A 17,692-nucleotide genomic window follows, 5' to 3' on the forward strand; every position below is an offset into this window, starting at 1 on the left:
GTGACCCAATTTATCTTTGCGCATGGCTTAAAGAAGCACACGCCGCGGTTGCATAGCAAAAGCATTTCCCCGCATCCCTTGGCACGTTTTTTTTTTTTTTTTTTTAGAAAATGTATATGAAATGTATTTTAGGTGGCCACTGTTTCAAACATGACTTCTGACGATAGTTTAAGGTATGTAAAAAAAAGTATATTGATTGCCACTATTTACCTTATGTAGCTGATAGAAAGATCTGTTTAATACCAGAAAAAAAAATTATGACGTGAACGGTAGCGTCGATGCAAACTTATAATATATGAAGACATACCTATCGGATCAAAACTCCTTTGCCTATTTAATTTATTATTAGAAACAATCCATTTTTGTAAGGTAATAGATCAAAACGTCTGACGAGGCTAACTCATTTATGGTGTTCATATAGTTATGAAAAAGAAAGGAATTGAATTAAATGGTGGCTTCTGTAGTCTACACAAATGAACTCGTTACGGTAATCAGTGAAGTTGGTCAAATTGTCTCGAATACTTCATAACTGTTAGTTAGTCTACAAAGCATACGCGAGGCCCCGAAAATGGCAAGTGTGTAACTCTCTACTCTCTTTAAAAAAGAAATGAAATTTAGACAAAGACCATTCAGAAGTAGACGGAATAATAAAACAGGAGGAAAAGAAATGATAATAGGTATGTAGGAATAAGTCTGGGTCTGTTCACACCAAAAAAGTTGGGGTTTTTTGTATTTATTTAAAAAAAACAAAATTCAAAGAGAACTTAATTTAAATATTTGCATTTCAGCCAGAGGTTAATAAATGTACACCTGTTATTAATATATGTATATATGTACAAAATATAGTAACAGTATAGCTGTTTATTTATTTTTTGTTTGTTTCAATATGTTTGTTAGAAAGTCACAATCCATATGACTGGAACATGATTTGATGCACATTTCTCTGTGGCATATTGACCAATTGGAGCTGTCGGAGTCGGATTATTTTTACTCTTGGAACTCTGGCTGCACACACACGCTGGTCTACTTGATAACTTGTTTCGCATTTATGATGGTGTCTAAAATTATGTAGTTTTGGTTAGATTAACTTTATTATGGTTTGGAATAAAATCCTTTGTAACGACAGTTTTTGCCGGAGGTTAAATATGTTTTTATTAACAACATTGGGACCATTCTAGATCAATAATGTAATGCTGACTTGACATATATGTCGCAGCCGTTCATAACTGGTAATGGTAGGTCAAATGACGTGTTACAAAATGTTGAGGTTGGAGACTGGTTGTGTAATTGTTGAATTAAAAATGCCACACGAATGTCGGTGCCCCAACCAATACTAATTGTAGACCTATGTTCAAAAGTTGCTTAAAAAATAAAAATAATATGAGGGATCTAATGCAGTCGGTAGTGTAAATCTGAGATGCTTGGGTCGTAGTTATAATTGAACCACCTCAGAACCAGTGGGTTTCTCCAATCCCAACTATCATAATAAATGTTGATTCCTACACATGTTTAACTGCACGTTAATCAAACCATCTAACACTGAAAAGGTATCTATAATTGTGTGCATCAAATTATCTGAATAGTAGATAGTGTAATTAAAAAAACAAATTGTTTGCATCAGTGTATGTCATAATTATATTTCTATAGCACTGCTTCTGAACTTTTTGAATAACTCCATTTTTGCAATGGAAAAGAAGTCAGAATACACTAATGAACCAAACAACATAAAATTAGAACAAAAAACATTGGTTAATTTTTTAAACGTGTCTCTACATTTACATGTATCAATTACTTCATAAATTGATAATGCTTGATTTTCACTTGGCTTAGCATTTTGATGATCGAATGCAATTTTTTACTCGCCTAAGCGTTTGGAGGTGTGCGATTTTTCCACTTGCCATGTTTTTTTAGAAACCAAGGACTGCAGTGTTCGAGCTTAAACATTTTGGGCAGTATACGTATTCCAGTTGGATACCGGTACTAACATTTCAAAATCTGGTATCCCACCTGAGAATTTAGTATCCCACTTAAATGAAATTCATAAATAACATCATAACAAACTTTGACTACACTGCATGTTCTCGTTCCCAGTCTGTTGGTACACCCCAATCGAAATCGCTGAATTTGTGAAATTTGCAATCAAACGGAATCGGCAAACAGATTTGTGGCATCTATTTTTGCGTAATACTGACAAATTAATATTTAGCAATGATCTATAAGGGTTTCTGACATTACTAATGATAAACCTACCTGTATCAATATTCTGCAGATGTGGTATCAATATCTGAAATAAAATTTGAAGGGAGGAAACATACATCAAAAATAGTAGCAACTTAGCAGTTCCCAGGCTATTGCTACACTGCTATTTCTCCAATGTAGCATTAGACTGGGTATGAGTTGGGGGAGATATTGTTCTCCAATCCGTAGCTATGCAAGACAGACCCACTCCATGACGCCAGGTCATACGGAATAATTGCATGGACTATTATGTCATTGAATTGTAATTAAAACCTTTATTATAAAAGCTATCTTGTTAATTTATAGTGTTACACACATGAAACAGATGCAGCAAATATGATAGTATGGTTTATTTATAATATAATGATCAAATAAAGAAGTGACTTTTTGAGCCATCATTGTTCGTGTAAAATAATGGTTCATTTATCAAATGGATGGGGAAAAAAGACTCCATCATATGCAGCCATGTGTGGAATGAAAAAAAAGTACACTCTCTGTGGTGGAAATTTCGACCCTGATCCCAGGTCTACTTTTTCTATCCCACATGACAGCATATGATGGAGTCTATTATTACGGCATAGCAATAGACTAGGTATGAGCTTGAAAATACAGTTACTTAACTTAAGTTCACAAGTAATTAATGACGACTTTCATTGTTTCAGCGAAAAATAAAAACACAGGATTAAAAAAAAACAATTCTGGTATCGGGATACTGTTAATCTCGAACACTGCCCTGTCGGCGATTTAGATTTTGTATAAAAACCTTAACAGCCAACATGCAATATGGCCACAATTTACTTGTGAAATAGTGTGCATAATTCACGGTAGTCGCTATACGAAAGCTCAAACAATATCCAAATTATTACATTATGTAGAATGCCCATTTGTCAGTATTTTTTTTGGTAGGGGTGCAACGATACGATCAAAACCGTATTGCGATATATTGCGATACGACAAACCGTATTGCAGTATGTATTGCGATATATCGCTGCGTCAGAATCAAAAGGGTGTAAGTTGGGGTAGCAGATAAAGGAGAAAAAGGCCAAAAACTGTTTCTCAACTAGACACAAGTTTTATGTGGAATATCGTTTGATTTCAGTAGGTATTAGCTTAAAGAAACGCCACATGCACTACTGTATAGCATCATGTAGTATTAATTACTGTGATATTCAAGGTTTTTCACTTACACCCTTCTGGTTCCAAGCCGGAGACACACCCATACAGCATGCATTAAAATGACTTACACCCTTTTGGCTATTCCGTAGATCATTATTATAAAGATAATCATGCAATGGATATTATCTAGTGCACTGTGGTTCTTTCAAGGCTCACAGACAACAGACAATCATGGTTCTTGTGCATGACATCTCATCTTTAATATACATCAAAACAAATAACAGCAGATCATAAAAGAGGACAATGGCAGACCAGTACTAGCCCTAACAGTCCTAACTATTGAAACAATTTAAGTACTGCCACAACCTAACTGGCTTTAAAAGATCTGTCAGCCATCTTCGTTGTCAGATCTAGCTAGCCTTCGTTTTCCTCTACTGAGCTGATATCTGGACTGTTATCCCTCTTAAGGGAATCATAAAAAGCGCTACGGTCTTCAGGGATGTCCTTGGCAATAGCTATTAAATCCTTATGCTTCAAAGCTGTCATGGGAAATGGGGCTTTGTACAAAGAAAGAAATGTTTTATTTAATGACGCACTCAACACATTTTATTTACGGTTATATGGCGTCAGACATATGATTAAGGACCACACAGATTTTGAAAGGAAACCCGCTGTCGCAGGATAGAACAAACCATGGCCTTTGTTGAACCAGTTATGGATCACTGGTCAGTGCAAGTGGTTTACATCTACCCACTGAGCCTTGCAGAGCATTCACTCAGGGTTTGGAGTCGGTATCTGGATTACAAATCCCATGCCTCGACTGGGATCCGAACCCAGTACCTACCAGCCTGTAGACCGATGGCCTAACCACTATGCCACCAAGGCCTGTGGGCCTTGTACAAGGCAGGGACTTCTGTTGCTCCCTTGGTCTTTCTTGTCTTTGCCAAAGACAAGCCTGGGCACCCTGATGAAGGGATCATCTAAACGCTCTTTGACAAAGATGGCTGACAGATCTTCCTTTGCGTGCCTTATCCATTTGAATTTTGTCCATTTGATCTTCCTGCCATCATCATACGTTGTTTTGTGTTTCATCATTGTTGTACTGGCTTCTATGTGATTTATGAAATCTTTGTATGTCATTTCAATGACATTATATGGCTGGGCCAGCCGGCAGCAGCACGCACTTGCATACCAATCAAAGGGGGTGTAGACTTTATTGGTCTGCCCCTTCCTCTCAATGGTAGAGTGGACACATTGTGTAAATTTAACATAATGAAATAAATAATAAATGAAAGGAATAAAATGTATGATTTTTAATTACCAGATATATATAACGTACGAGTATTCAGTACTGTGTCCAGAAAGTTAATAACAAATAACACCGTTGGGACGTTTGACAGCTTGAGATAACACCAGTGGCGACAGCGGGTTTCCTCTCTCAACATCTGGGTGGTCCTGAACCATGTCTGATGCCATATAACCGTAAATACAATGTGTTGAATGTGTCATTAAATAAAACATTTCCTTCCTTCCTATATATCACTGGCCTCGGTGGCGTCGTGGTTAGGCCATTGGTCTACAGGCTGGTAGGTACCGAGTTCGGGTCCCAGTTGAGGCATGGGAATTTTAATCCAGATACTGACACCAAACCTTGAGTGAGTGCTCCGCAATGCTCAATGGGTAGGTGTAAACCACTTGCACCGACCAGTGATCCATAACTGGTTCAACAAAGGCCATGGTTTGTGCTATCCTGCCTGTGGGAAGCGCAAATAAAATATCCCTTTCTGCCTGTCGTAAAAGAGTAGCCTATGTGGCGACAACGGGTTTCCTCTAAAAAACAGTGTCAGAATGACGGTGTGTTTGATGTCCAATAGCCGATGATAAGATAAAAAATCAATGTGCTCTAGTGGCATCGTTAAATAAAACAAACTTTACTTTACTTTCCTTCCTATATCGACTTCGATATGATCTCCCAGGCTAAAAAGCATGTAATTTTTCGCCTGCTGCCATTTCGTGTAATCGCTAAGTTAAAGTCGCCACGTAAACAGATGAGTGGTATGTATGGTTATTTGCACACTTTCTGTTTGTTTGTCAAATAAGATACAAGAAAACAATAACGTGTAACAATCACAATACACAAAACTGTACCGCGGTTCGTATCGAGCTGATGAAACATCGCGATACACCGGTATACCGGTTTATTGTTGCAGCACTATTTTTTTTGTGCCCAAATTTCATGGCTTTTGGATGAGAATGTTTTTTCAAAAAAAAATAATTGTTTTAAAGAGGGTAAGAGCAAAAAGTATGTGTGATATACAAGGCGGTCACAATAGGCACGTTTGTAGGATACCCATCTTTTTATGCTTATTTTTAAACGTCTTGATGTCCCACAAAAATAGCCTTTAAAATATACGCAATATGAGAGTGAAGCAGAACAATAAATAATAATAAAAATAATAATTCTACCAAATACAATTTGGTCTCCGAATGCTAGTCACTAAGGGAGACCTAATAAATATGTAAGTCCAAGCTGATTTGCAATAACATTTGAATTGTTTTTGTGTTTTTTTTGTTTTGTTTGCAGGTGCTTCACTTGTTCTTTCGGGTTCATCGCCTTCTGCAGTTTGTAACCAGTCTTTCACACTGACATGTATTGTGCCACAGGCTTCTGATATTAATGACAGAGTCCTATTTTTAAAAACAACAACAGTTAATGAATTTGCTTCACTGCTTCAGAATATGGCAACATGTGTCGTGTTTAATCCTGCACCATCAGATTACTCTGCATCCTGTGGAGATGGAACAGACAGCAGCTCGTCCACCACTAAGAAGTATTCTCTGGAGATCAACAGAGTTGCAGACGGTGATACTACAGATTGGTGGTGCAAGCTGGATAATGCTAAAAAATACAGCAACATGTTTTCTCTGACGTTTATTAGTAAGTTATTACATCTAACATCGTTTGTTCATATATTTACAGGCCCTATTCCAGGGTTTGAGTTACATTGTCAGAGGGGCACTACAACTATTGCCTTAGGCATGGGATCAAGAGGGCACCCCAGCAATTGTGGGTACACATTAGGAGCACAATGGCAAATTCTTTCTGGGTTATGAAAGCAGAAGGAAAAAAAAGAATAAATAAATGACTGAAACCAGGTGACGGGTGTGAAAAACAATGCATGTTACAATTAACAAATAGCGCACGAAAAATAATTCTGTAGGCACTATTTACAAAATTAGCAGTTTTCATACCTTATAAAGCTGAGTGATATGAATTTTAGACCCTTTTAATAATGCAATAAACATTAAAAACATGACGACAGGACAGTTTCCATGCAACCTTTGAAACAATGACTGGTATTTCTCTTTGTTTTAGCAAATGGAAAAATACATATTATAGACCACGTTCGAAGACGTACCAGTTAAAATCTAATCAGAACACCCTTGCCTATTTAGTTTACAGTCAATTAAAAATACTTTACTGTTTCAAATATAATAGTCAACAAACTGCAGAGCAGAAACAAATGCCCTTCTTTAAGCCACCAGAATCATCAATTTTGATAATCCACTTCCATCACATGTTATGTTCCTGACAGATTACAAATCCCTCATTCAGAGCATACAGTCACCTGAAGAAAACCTAGTAATAGCAGTTCAACAGGGATTGGCTGACCTTTCTCTACACATGCAAGTTGTAGTCCAATGGGTTTCAGCACATTGTGGTGTTGCAAGGAATGAACATGCTGACATGCTGGCAAAGGAGGGAAGCACAATGGAACAGCCAAATCATCCAATCTCCTTAAGATAAAGTTCTGATGCACCCACGCTACAACCAAGGATCCTATCCATCATCTGGAGAGATACCAAGAGACAACCATTTTCAGGCCAATAACCGGTCATTGCCATCTCACATTCCATATGTATCGCCTGAAACTGGCAGACACTGATGAATGTCCATGTCAGACAGGATCACAGTCCCCAGAGAACATCCTGCAATTCTTCCCAATTTACGATGAAGCCAGGATAAAGCACTGGCTGAATGGAGCAACACTGGCTGTCAAGCTTTGGGGTTCCAAAGACGACTTGACAGAGACAGCATTTTTTATCACCAGAACGGACTCCAAATCTAAAGCATGATTAATTATAGCTTGAACGCAGAAGAAGAACTATTTCAAATATAAAAGATCACAAAGTCTGATATTTATATCACTCATTTATGGGGGTGGGTGGAATGCAAATACAAATTTATGTTCTCATTGCTGAAACAGCCGAAGCCTAATTTGTAAAGTCGGCCGAATTGTCCTCACTGGTTCATAACAGTTACAACTTGGCATGAGGTTCCAAAAATGACAAGCGTACAACTTTCTACTTTCTTTGAAAATGGAATTTAGTCAAAGACATTTTTTTAATTCAAGAATTAAAAAAGAAGGGGAAAAACTGGTAGTAGATGTTTGTAGAAATATATAGGCCTATGTTTATTTATTTTAAAAAATTAATATCAAAACAAAATAATGAAATGAAAATTCATTTGTATACATATATTTATATCAGGCCATAGAATTTCATGGGTGTAATATCCTGGTTCATCAAATGATAGAGGACATAGACTTGTCGTCTGCTTGGCTATATGACGTAACCCTAGGAAACACTTCCAGTAATTGTTATATCAACACTTGCGGTAATAGTAACTAAACGATAATAGTTTCTATATTGCTATTGGTATTAATGCTATAAACATTACATTCCTTTCCCTCTAAGTTTAAAACATAATTCCTTGAAAAGTTACCTAATTAATGTTACTGAATACTAACATGGTTAATTTTATTCTGCACTAAAGTTCACTTTCATTTGTGATGCAAATAAACTAAACTGTATATTTATCTGGGATAGTACATAGTATCTTAACACACACTGTTATTCATCTCAAACAGTTTTTATCTTGTTTATCTAACTAAAATTTTAACCTTGCACATTAACTTCAGAGCAAACAACTCATTTTAGAACAATACTAAAATGACACTGATATATCTCTACACTTAGAGATTCAGTCTGTCTGGTGGTTTTGAATGTCTAGTAGAACTGCTAAAAGGAACTGGAAGGTTGACAGGCTCTGGAGCGGCCTGCTGCACAAGGTTGAGCACAGTGGGTTGACTGTGCTGCACAGGGTTGAGCACAATGGGTTCACTGCGCTGCACAGGGTTGAGCACAATGGGTTGACTGTTTACTGGTGTGGTATGTTGTGGTATTCATGGAATCCAGAATAACATCAGAATACAGAGTTTCATTTGTGTAACAGTGTTTCAAATGGTCATGGTGTCTACGAATAACCTCACCTTCAAGTGTTTTTATGACGGATACCAAACTGGTTTGACTTATAATGGTGCCTGAAATCCAGCGAGAACCTCTACCAAAATTTGTTGCAAATACCTTGTCACCAACAGAAAGAGTTGTTTTTGCAGTGTGTATCATGGTGAACTTTGTGTTTTGCTTGAATCTTTTTAATTTTTGCGGTCTCATCAGGGTGAAGGAGGTCAAGGTGAGTTTTCAACTTCCTCCCATTAAAAGTGCCGAAGACGACTTGCCAGTCGTCTAGTGTGGCATAACTCAGTATTTTAACAGAAAGCGAGACACTTTTGATTCTACATATCACCCTTTGGGTTTTTTTATTGCTTCTTTGAACATTTGGACACAACGTTCTGCTAGTCCGTTGGATCTTGGATTGTTGGGAGCAGTCTTTATGTGTTCGATATTGTTTCGAGTCGTGAATACTTCAAAATTTGCTGCTTCTGAATGAAGTTCAATTATCGGATACAACGGTGGTAGGTAAGCAATGCCTGGCAAATGTCACTTCGAGTTTCTCGATTGTAGTTTGCGAAGTTGCTGTTGTAATCACATGTACATCCATCCATTTTGAGAAAGCATCAACTGTAATCAGAAACATTTTGTTCATGAAAGGACCAGCATAGTCAATATGGATGCGTTTCCACGGACCTTGTGGGTACTCCCAGGGGTGCATTTCCACAGCTGGTGTGCTTTTCACATTTACTTGGCACGAATTAAACTTGTGAACTGTCATTTTGATTTCTGAGTCAGTGTTTGGCAACCAAACATAAACTAGGCACAAAGCTAGGTCTTCATTTTCACAATTCCAGGGTGAGAATCAGGGTGTAATAGTGAGAACACATGAACGTCCCTTTGGGGGTACAACTACTCTTGATGCCCATAGTACAATTCCACCATGAGTGCTCAGATCATTTCTTCAAACATGATATGGCTGCAATTCAGATTCATCTAAATTCGTCTAACCATTCATAATGAATCTTTTTACACTCGAAAGAACAGGATCAGCACGAGTCAGTTTCTCTATTTCCTCAGCTATAACTGGAGAAGAATCAAGAAAGTTAATCAAAAACACATTTTCTGCAGGGATAGGCGCAGATTCAGCTTTCATAGCTTGCGGAAGTCTGCTCATGGCATCAGCATGTCCAATGTCCTTCCCTGAATGTGTATAAATTTGTAGGCAGAAAGAGTTAATTCCCATCTCTGTATACGAGTGGAAGCCATTATTGGAATTCCTTTAGATTCCCCAAACAGTGTTTGTAGTGGCTTATGGTCACAGGGCTCGCCCTGGATCAAAAATACATGTAGCCAGAATGAAATTTTTATTAGCCATATTGAGAATGCTTAAATATAAATATGAAAATGCATCTTTTTCAGCTAATCGTGTACAAACTAGAATAAATCTGAATAGTAAAACCGTATTACCTGATCAAAATCAAAGACAGCAATGGGGGTAGGGGCAGTTAATATATTACTTCGATTTTTTCAGCAGGGGGTGGGGGGAGGGAGGGGGAAGCCAATACCCCATACACCTACCCCCCACTTCTAATTCTAAGGCCTTTGACATTAAATTAACAAACATACAGAAATATGAGGGTGGGTGGATGTTTATGGAGGCTGTTGTTTTTTTCTTCGTTTTTTTCCCCATCAATTCCCTACCCTAAAGTAACCCATCAATTCCCTACCCCCAACAATTTCATAATTAGAACTATGTTGTTGCTGTTGATTTCAGTGTCATGTTAAATGCTTGTGATATGTGCCTGTAAAATACCTAGGCTAAGAATGCTGACTTCACAGTATATTCCACTTTTTAAAATCCAGCTAACTTATTAAATGTTACTTCAGAGTCTTACAAATTTATATCTAACGCTATCTAACAAATATGATTATTGTAAACTAATTGTATTCAGTGTATGTTTAACTGCAATTTGTATAAATACAACATGTTGATTTTCCGCAATCGCGATCTGCATGCGTGCTCTCGACCATGGGTACAAACTTAACAAAGACAAGGAAGGACATGACCAAACCTGCAGTTAGGTATTCATTGATGCGAACAACTATTGTTTTCTACTAATTTACATCAACATTTACTTCTGTGTAATCATATTGTTTAATGTCTGCAACGATGTCTTTTGACACGTGGGTGTCAGCTGACTCCGAAGAATGACATATATTCGCACCGAAAGCTGTCCTCAGTTGAGCCAATGAACGTTCTTCCTAACGTTCGTGAGACTATTTGATTGGTGTCCATTTGGTTTAACGTGAAGCACACAAACCAGTCTAGCAAACATTTTGTTTTCGGTCGGTCTGGCTGAACTCTGCCCTTGGGATAGCCTACATGTCTTTTGGCCCTGAACTGGCATGGTGTATTCATATTGACACGCATTGTCGGTCTGTTTTTAATACTTTTCATTCAAAGACTTTACAAAGTTAAAATAATAAGTTACAGATCTTCCAGACATTGCTGTCATACATGTTGAATGCATGCTGTTAAAATTAATAACCATGATTATTAAAATTAGCAAACATCATTAGGCCTACATTGTATTCTGTATGACACCGTTTCTCGCTACCGTTCGCGAGATCGCTATTAGTATTACGCTAATTGAATATTTGGTATTATTATTATTATGTTTGAGGTGTCGGATAGATTATGTATGGGGTGCAACGATACGGTCAAAACCGTATTGCGATTTATTGCGATATAAGAAACAGTGTTGCAATATGTATTACAATATTCTTGATATTATTTAAATTTAATATTTATGAGTTTTTTTAATAAAAGCAGAAGGCATAAACTTTTTAATGTTCTTTATTATTTTCAGCTGTCAGGCTAAATTTTTTAGGCCATATTTTTTTTCAAGAAAATCAACATGTCTACTACTTCAGGATTGAGTGCGGCCCTCTGTGCTGTTACAATGTCCCCAGCTGTACTGAATACACACTCGGATGGTACCGAGGTCGCTGGAATACACATCCGTTTCTTTGCTAACTGGGAGAGAAGGGGAAACTGCCATTGGTGTCCTTTCCACCATACCAATGGGTCTTCTGACACTGGTATTAGTGCATGTCCCTTGAACACATCAATCTCAAATATAGCCTGTTCCAAATTGGATTTCTGGGGTAACATCTCCTCCTTTATAAAAACAACATCACCCAAAATGGAGGCTAAATCACTACTAGCACAACCAGACTGAGTAGTGAGGTCACTAGTAATCTTTGTCGTCATTGCAGTGACAGACTTGACATCATCTACTAGTTTGACATCGGACTGTAAATCTGAAATATAGTATTGGAACAGCCCTGTATTTTGGCCTAGTGTAAAGAATTTGCCGCTAAAATAAAATTTAAAAAGAAAGTCAACAGAAGTAAATACTAAATAAGGAGCCAATTTCTTCTGATATTTAATATAAATATAATTAAATATCAAGAAGATTAAATGTCCATGAAATAATTAACAGTAAACTGAATATATTTCTCATATTCCATAAAAATATATAATTTTACAATTGGCCCACATGTGTATTGCGACTGTATGATAATGAAAGTATAGTTTTAATTACTTTAGTGATTATTAATGTGCAAGATTCCATGATCTCTTTAAATATAAAAAATTCTGTAATTATTTCTAATTTGAATTTTTAATGGTTTAAATTAAAAAAACATATGTTCATATGCCTTGTTTTTATTTGTTAAATAGTAATTTTAAACCAGTAATTATTTTGTGGGTACAGGGTAACATTAAAAATTTAAAAGTATCCATTATTAACTCTAATCTGACAATCTTTCAAGTGTCTACGCATGCCATAACGTTTCGTCACCTTTATACTTACAAACAAAAGAACATCTTTGGAAAAAGGTAATTAAATGAAAGAAAACACTTACCAGTTGATTCAACATCTGGCAAGTCTGGTAACGCTGGTACGTCAGTAACCGTTGGGGTTCCACCTTCTCAGATACAGGTAACTGAGGTTGTGGCTTCAAACTAGCTGCTTCGGTAGCAAGTCTGTCATACACCTCATGTTGCTGTTCTGTAGTGACACAGGATGCTTTAAAGCAAGGATCCAAAACAGTACTCTCCTTCAGAAACTCCTGCTTATTGGCATACCTGAAAGGAACATTAGTGGGTGTATTGGTGTAATCCCCCCCCCCCCCCCCCCCCATCCCCTTTGGTAGGTTAAGTAGTGTACAGACTTTTCAACATTTGGAGCAACATAAATTCAGCAACATACTCTTTAAAAAATGTCAATACAGTATTCAACTCAATTAAAGAGCATTTATCGCTTGATGATCACAAATTTCAAGTTAAAATTCAGTTAAAAGTTTGTTTTGTTTAATGGCACAACTAGAATGTATCATCGACTATTGGCTGTCAAGCATTTGGTAATTGTGACATATAGTAATAACAGTATTAGAGGAAACCTAGTATATATTTCATTTGCAGGAAAATATATTTTATTTTCATTTTCCAACAAACAGGACAACAAATACCACAGCTTTTGATATTCTAGTCATGGAGCAATAATTGGGACAGGAACGCTTACAGTTACATATTATGATTGTGCAATGCACTCTAAGATTATATTCATTAAAACATTCTTACCTGCTATCCAGATCAGAGGCCATGGCCTTCTTCATCTGTTTAATAACATCAGAATCCATCTCTTTAGAAACCAGAACACTTGTCAACAATTTCTTCTGGAGTGCAAGAATGATAGATACAGTAGACATCTTCTCAGTGCATAATACAGTTGTAATTGCTTTTAGTGGAAGAAGACACGCCACAATGTCCTCTGCTATCGTGATATCTGCCTCAGATAATGTTGATACGTCATTCACATTGCTACGAATTTCTTTAGCCACTAGTACAGTGTAGATTGCGGGCTGCAGTTCAAGAAACCTCTCCAGCATATCACACGCAGAATTCCACCGTGTAGGTACATCTTGCAGTAACTTAACATTTTTAAGTCCTACCTGTTTAGTTTTCTCTTTTACCAAAGCTGCAGCAGTCGTACTATGGTGAAAAAAGGATACGAAAATGCTCTATCTGCAGATTTAAGGGATGCCACTGCATCTTTGGGAACAACACTGTCTGCTTCCGATTCCCAACGAGCCAGCCAGCAGTGAAGTTCTGCTTCCAAATTCTGTGGGCTGGGGAGATCGTGTGTATATTCGGCAGCAAACGCGTTAACATTATCAATTACTTCGGCTTTTAATGAAACCTTGATTACAGCGGGGACAAGATGTAATGCATTTGTGATTAATAGCTGGGGAGCACGAAACCGGTTGTGCAGGCCCATTAACAGCTGATCAAATACTGGAATTGTCAGATTCAGTCTGTAGTACCACTCGATGTTATCAGCTGGTGTATTGGATCTATGCTGCTGCCGTCCACAATTACGAGGCCGTGCTGGTTCCGTTCCAACAGCCTGAGCCATTGTAATTATTTTCTCATACAAATTGTGATGAAAAGTATCAACATCATCCCTGACCTGTTCAAGTGCAGTGATAGCATGTTTTACTTGATTGGCAGCTTTGATGACATCCATTGTCTTGGACTGCAGACTGACACTGATGGGTTGAACATATGCGATTACGTCACGGACGATGTTAAGTGCCACAATGAAAGGAAACTGTGTCAAAGCCAACAACAGAGAATGACCATCGTTTACACTGGGTTGATTCCATTCTCTTGGATGTGTCGATATGTCTTCCAGTGAGAGGACCAATGGCTTATGCAGCTCTGTGAAGACATTAACTGCATCGTGGTGAGCCACCCATCGGGTCCTGCATAATTGTTTTAACTTCTTCCTTGCTATCTCGTTTGCACCGATGTTGTCGATCCACTTCTCCAAATTGTGTTGACGTTTTGGAGAAAACTTGTAATAGCGCACGAGTCTGTCTGCAGTATTCATCATGTTTCGTGCTTCTTGAACTGACATTGCTTTAACAACAGCAAGATTCAGGCGATGATTTGCACAGTGTGTGTAAATGGCTTTTGGGTTTTGTTCCATGATTCTCGCTGCTGTCCCTTTCTGAGATCCAGCCATATCCCCAGCACCATCGTATGTTTGCCCTCGGCATTGTGACAATGATAGTTTCCAATCGTTGTTAATTTTGCCTACAATTATTTCAGCTAATGCCTCACCAGTAGTTGAATGGCACTGTATAAATTCCATAAATTCTTCACGAATGTCATCGTTTTTGTCACAGAAACGCAAGACCAACGTTAGCTGCTCATGATTGGCCAGATCTGTTGCTTCGTCTGCAGATATTGAATAAAATCCAGCATCTCTCACGTCGGATAATATACGTTCACGTATGTAGTTACCACACAGAGTGATTAATTCATTTTGTATCGTTTTTGATCTGTAATTGCAATGTGATGAAGAAGTGGAAAAGTGCTTCCCAAGAATGGTGTCGCCTGCATCAACACGAAACTCGAGGAGTGCTTGAAAATTGCCTGAATTGTCGCCAACCTCATTCAAATGCCTGCCATCATCCCGGTGTCGTCTAAGTGGGATAATTTGCTTTCCACAAAACAACACTGTTTTCACGATGGACTGAAGTTTTTTTCTGTTTTCTAGTACTCGTTGTTGGAGAGCCTTGTTGACTTGCTCGTTACCTGACAGCCTGAATGCCAGACATGACTTTCTTGAACTCCATTGCTGCCTCAAAGGACTGCTTGTGGTATTGGTCACCGCGGCCACTCTTTCCGTCAAAGTGACTGCCTAGAACTGTAGAGGTTTTATTGTAGTTACATGTGTATGGTCGTGTGACAAGCAGACTTTGATACTTGGTTTGACCAAACAGTGAACAATAAATGCACATACCACCTTGAGCAACATCAGAATATACCAGACCAGGATACCTCTTGAGCCACGATAGTTGGACTGTACGATTTTGTCCATGTTTCTTTTCTATTGGAAAGACTGTGTTTTTATCAGGTAATACGTGTTTGGTTAGCAGCTGATATTTCTCTTCGTCTGTGATTAGTGTTTTCGTCAGAAAATCACCAATATCAAGCGATTTACCGGTAGCTTGTTCACCTGAAATATAAAACATATCTATGAATGAAATATGAATATGCATGTAAATTGTTTGTGAGCGTGTCTAAATTATCGACATCAACAAAATCATGTGTGTGTGTGTGTGTGTGTGTGTGTGTGTGTGTGTGTGTGTGTGTGTGTGTGTGTCTATATAGTGTAATAAACATGTCAACCTCCACTAAGAAGAATCGAGCCAGGACTCTCCATGTGGGAGCCAAATGATCTTGCACCTTAGAATCGAATGAGAACTGATATCAGATTCCAATGATCTACCAAATGAGCTAGTATATAAAAGGGAAATTCCCAATAGCTGAAACCTGCAAGAGTACTTTATAACATCACTGACACAACAAAATAGTGGCAAAATCAAACGTGTGCATTTTTATACCAAACAGTTATTGATTAATTTATCTACCATTTATTTATTTTGTTACAGAGAAAAAATATGCACGTGTATGACACACAACAATCAATGAAATTATGGCATGTATGTGTGAAATTCCATGCACCATTGTTTTTATAGTATTCCATGGGACATTGTCCCTATTCACGACACATAGTATACATTCCAGCCCCGTAGGAACGATTTTTAAAGTAGGAGGGCGAAAGAGGCTAAGGTTATTTGTGTACATTTCAGAAGAAAAAGTATAGTTTTGCCTGAAAAAAACGGGGATGGGGGGGGGGGGGGGGGGTTAGGCCTGAAAAAACATCCATCTAATAGTATTAGTAAACTCCATGGAAGCAGCCAGATTTTGTTTGAATTGGATTAATTATGTTTAAACAATCTGTTTCATTTGGTTAATATTGCAAAACGAAAGTGAACAACTTGGAGAGTTGGATACCTTATAAACACCATCTGGATTGAAAGCAAACACAACTCACCTTTATTGACATCAGAATCAACTGCCTTATGTAACAATGCTGTGGGTGGGTCAACAGCTCCCACACTGAAATGAAAACATTAATAAAACATAAGATAAACCGTTAAAGTATTTTGCAATGCAGTTATGTTCTATTATGTGACCATCATATTATGTTAATACAAACAGTGGTTGAACTTGCAGGATATGTATGTGACTAGTTCAACCAAACCCCACGTAAAGACCACCCCGGTTCTCAGACCGCCCAACTGGCACTATAAAGACCTTTTTTGTTTTAAAGTCCAGAATAATTACATATAATTTAAATGTAACCCAGTAATAGGACCACCCCACTATAGATAGCTAGGCCGTGACGTAAGCATCGTAATCAAAACAAGATGCGTGCGCATACTCACAGGTAGAAGTCTGTGTTTACTATGTATTTCTGATCTATTTGGATCGAATTTTTTACGATCTTGTGTCATTGAGGCTGTTAATAATCTATCCTTTATGCCATATATAATATTTGGTAACTGGGATATTCTGTCATTAAAATATTATGGAAACGCATGAACACTTTTGACAGTAAACAAATATTTAACAACCAGCCTCAATCGTATTAAATACATCAGAAGTTAAGTGTTTTTTAAGAGACATTTTTAATATTATATTTCAAAACCTGTTACAAATTATGTCTACTCTAGAATTACTGACGTCTGGTAAATACACACATTAGTTTTTCTTTTCACGGTGGCTTTTGTTTGCTGGTGTTTATTTCAATGTCGAATTTTGCCAGGAAGAGTCATTTCCCTTAGATATAAAGAACATTTTTTGGGGCCTACTGGTAGTATTAAAGTAAATGAGTAATACAATAAAAAATAGTAAAATAACGTAGCCTACATTTCAATAAAGTTAAGTATAATTGTAAAACATATGTCTGTTATTCTTACGTTTCAGATATTTTACAAAAGAAATCTGCTAGTTTTCTTTGCTTCGAGTTTGTAGACGTCATCTTGTTTTCATGACGCAATTATGTTACCGCAAAAATAATTTGGGTTAGCGAGACTATTAACGCTAGCCTCGGCG

General features: G+C 37.4%; 1 protein-coding gene across 1 annotated transcript in view; it reads left to right on the plus strand.

Moving 5' to 3' along the window:
* LOC121386665 overlaps positions 1-17,692 on the plus strand; it is a 42,939-nt gene that overhangs the window by 15,717 nt on the left and 9,530 nt on the right. Inside the window, exon 2 of the mRNA XM_041517646.1 lies at positions 5,939-6,292. Within this exon, the coding sequence (XP_041373580.1) occupies positions 5,939-6,292 (354 nt within the window). The remainder of the gene's footprint in view (positions 1-5,938; positions 6,293-17,692) is intronic.

This window comes from Gigantopelta aegis, chromosome 12, assembly GCF_016097555.1.
Source record: "Gigantopelta aegis isolate Gae_Host chromosome 12, Gae_host_genome, whole genome shotgun sequence".
Classification (NCBI taxonomy): domain Eukaryota; kingdom Metazoa; phylum Mollusca; class Gastropoda; order Neomphalida; family Peltospiridae; genus Gigantopelta; species Gigantopelta aegis.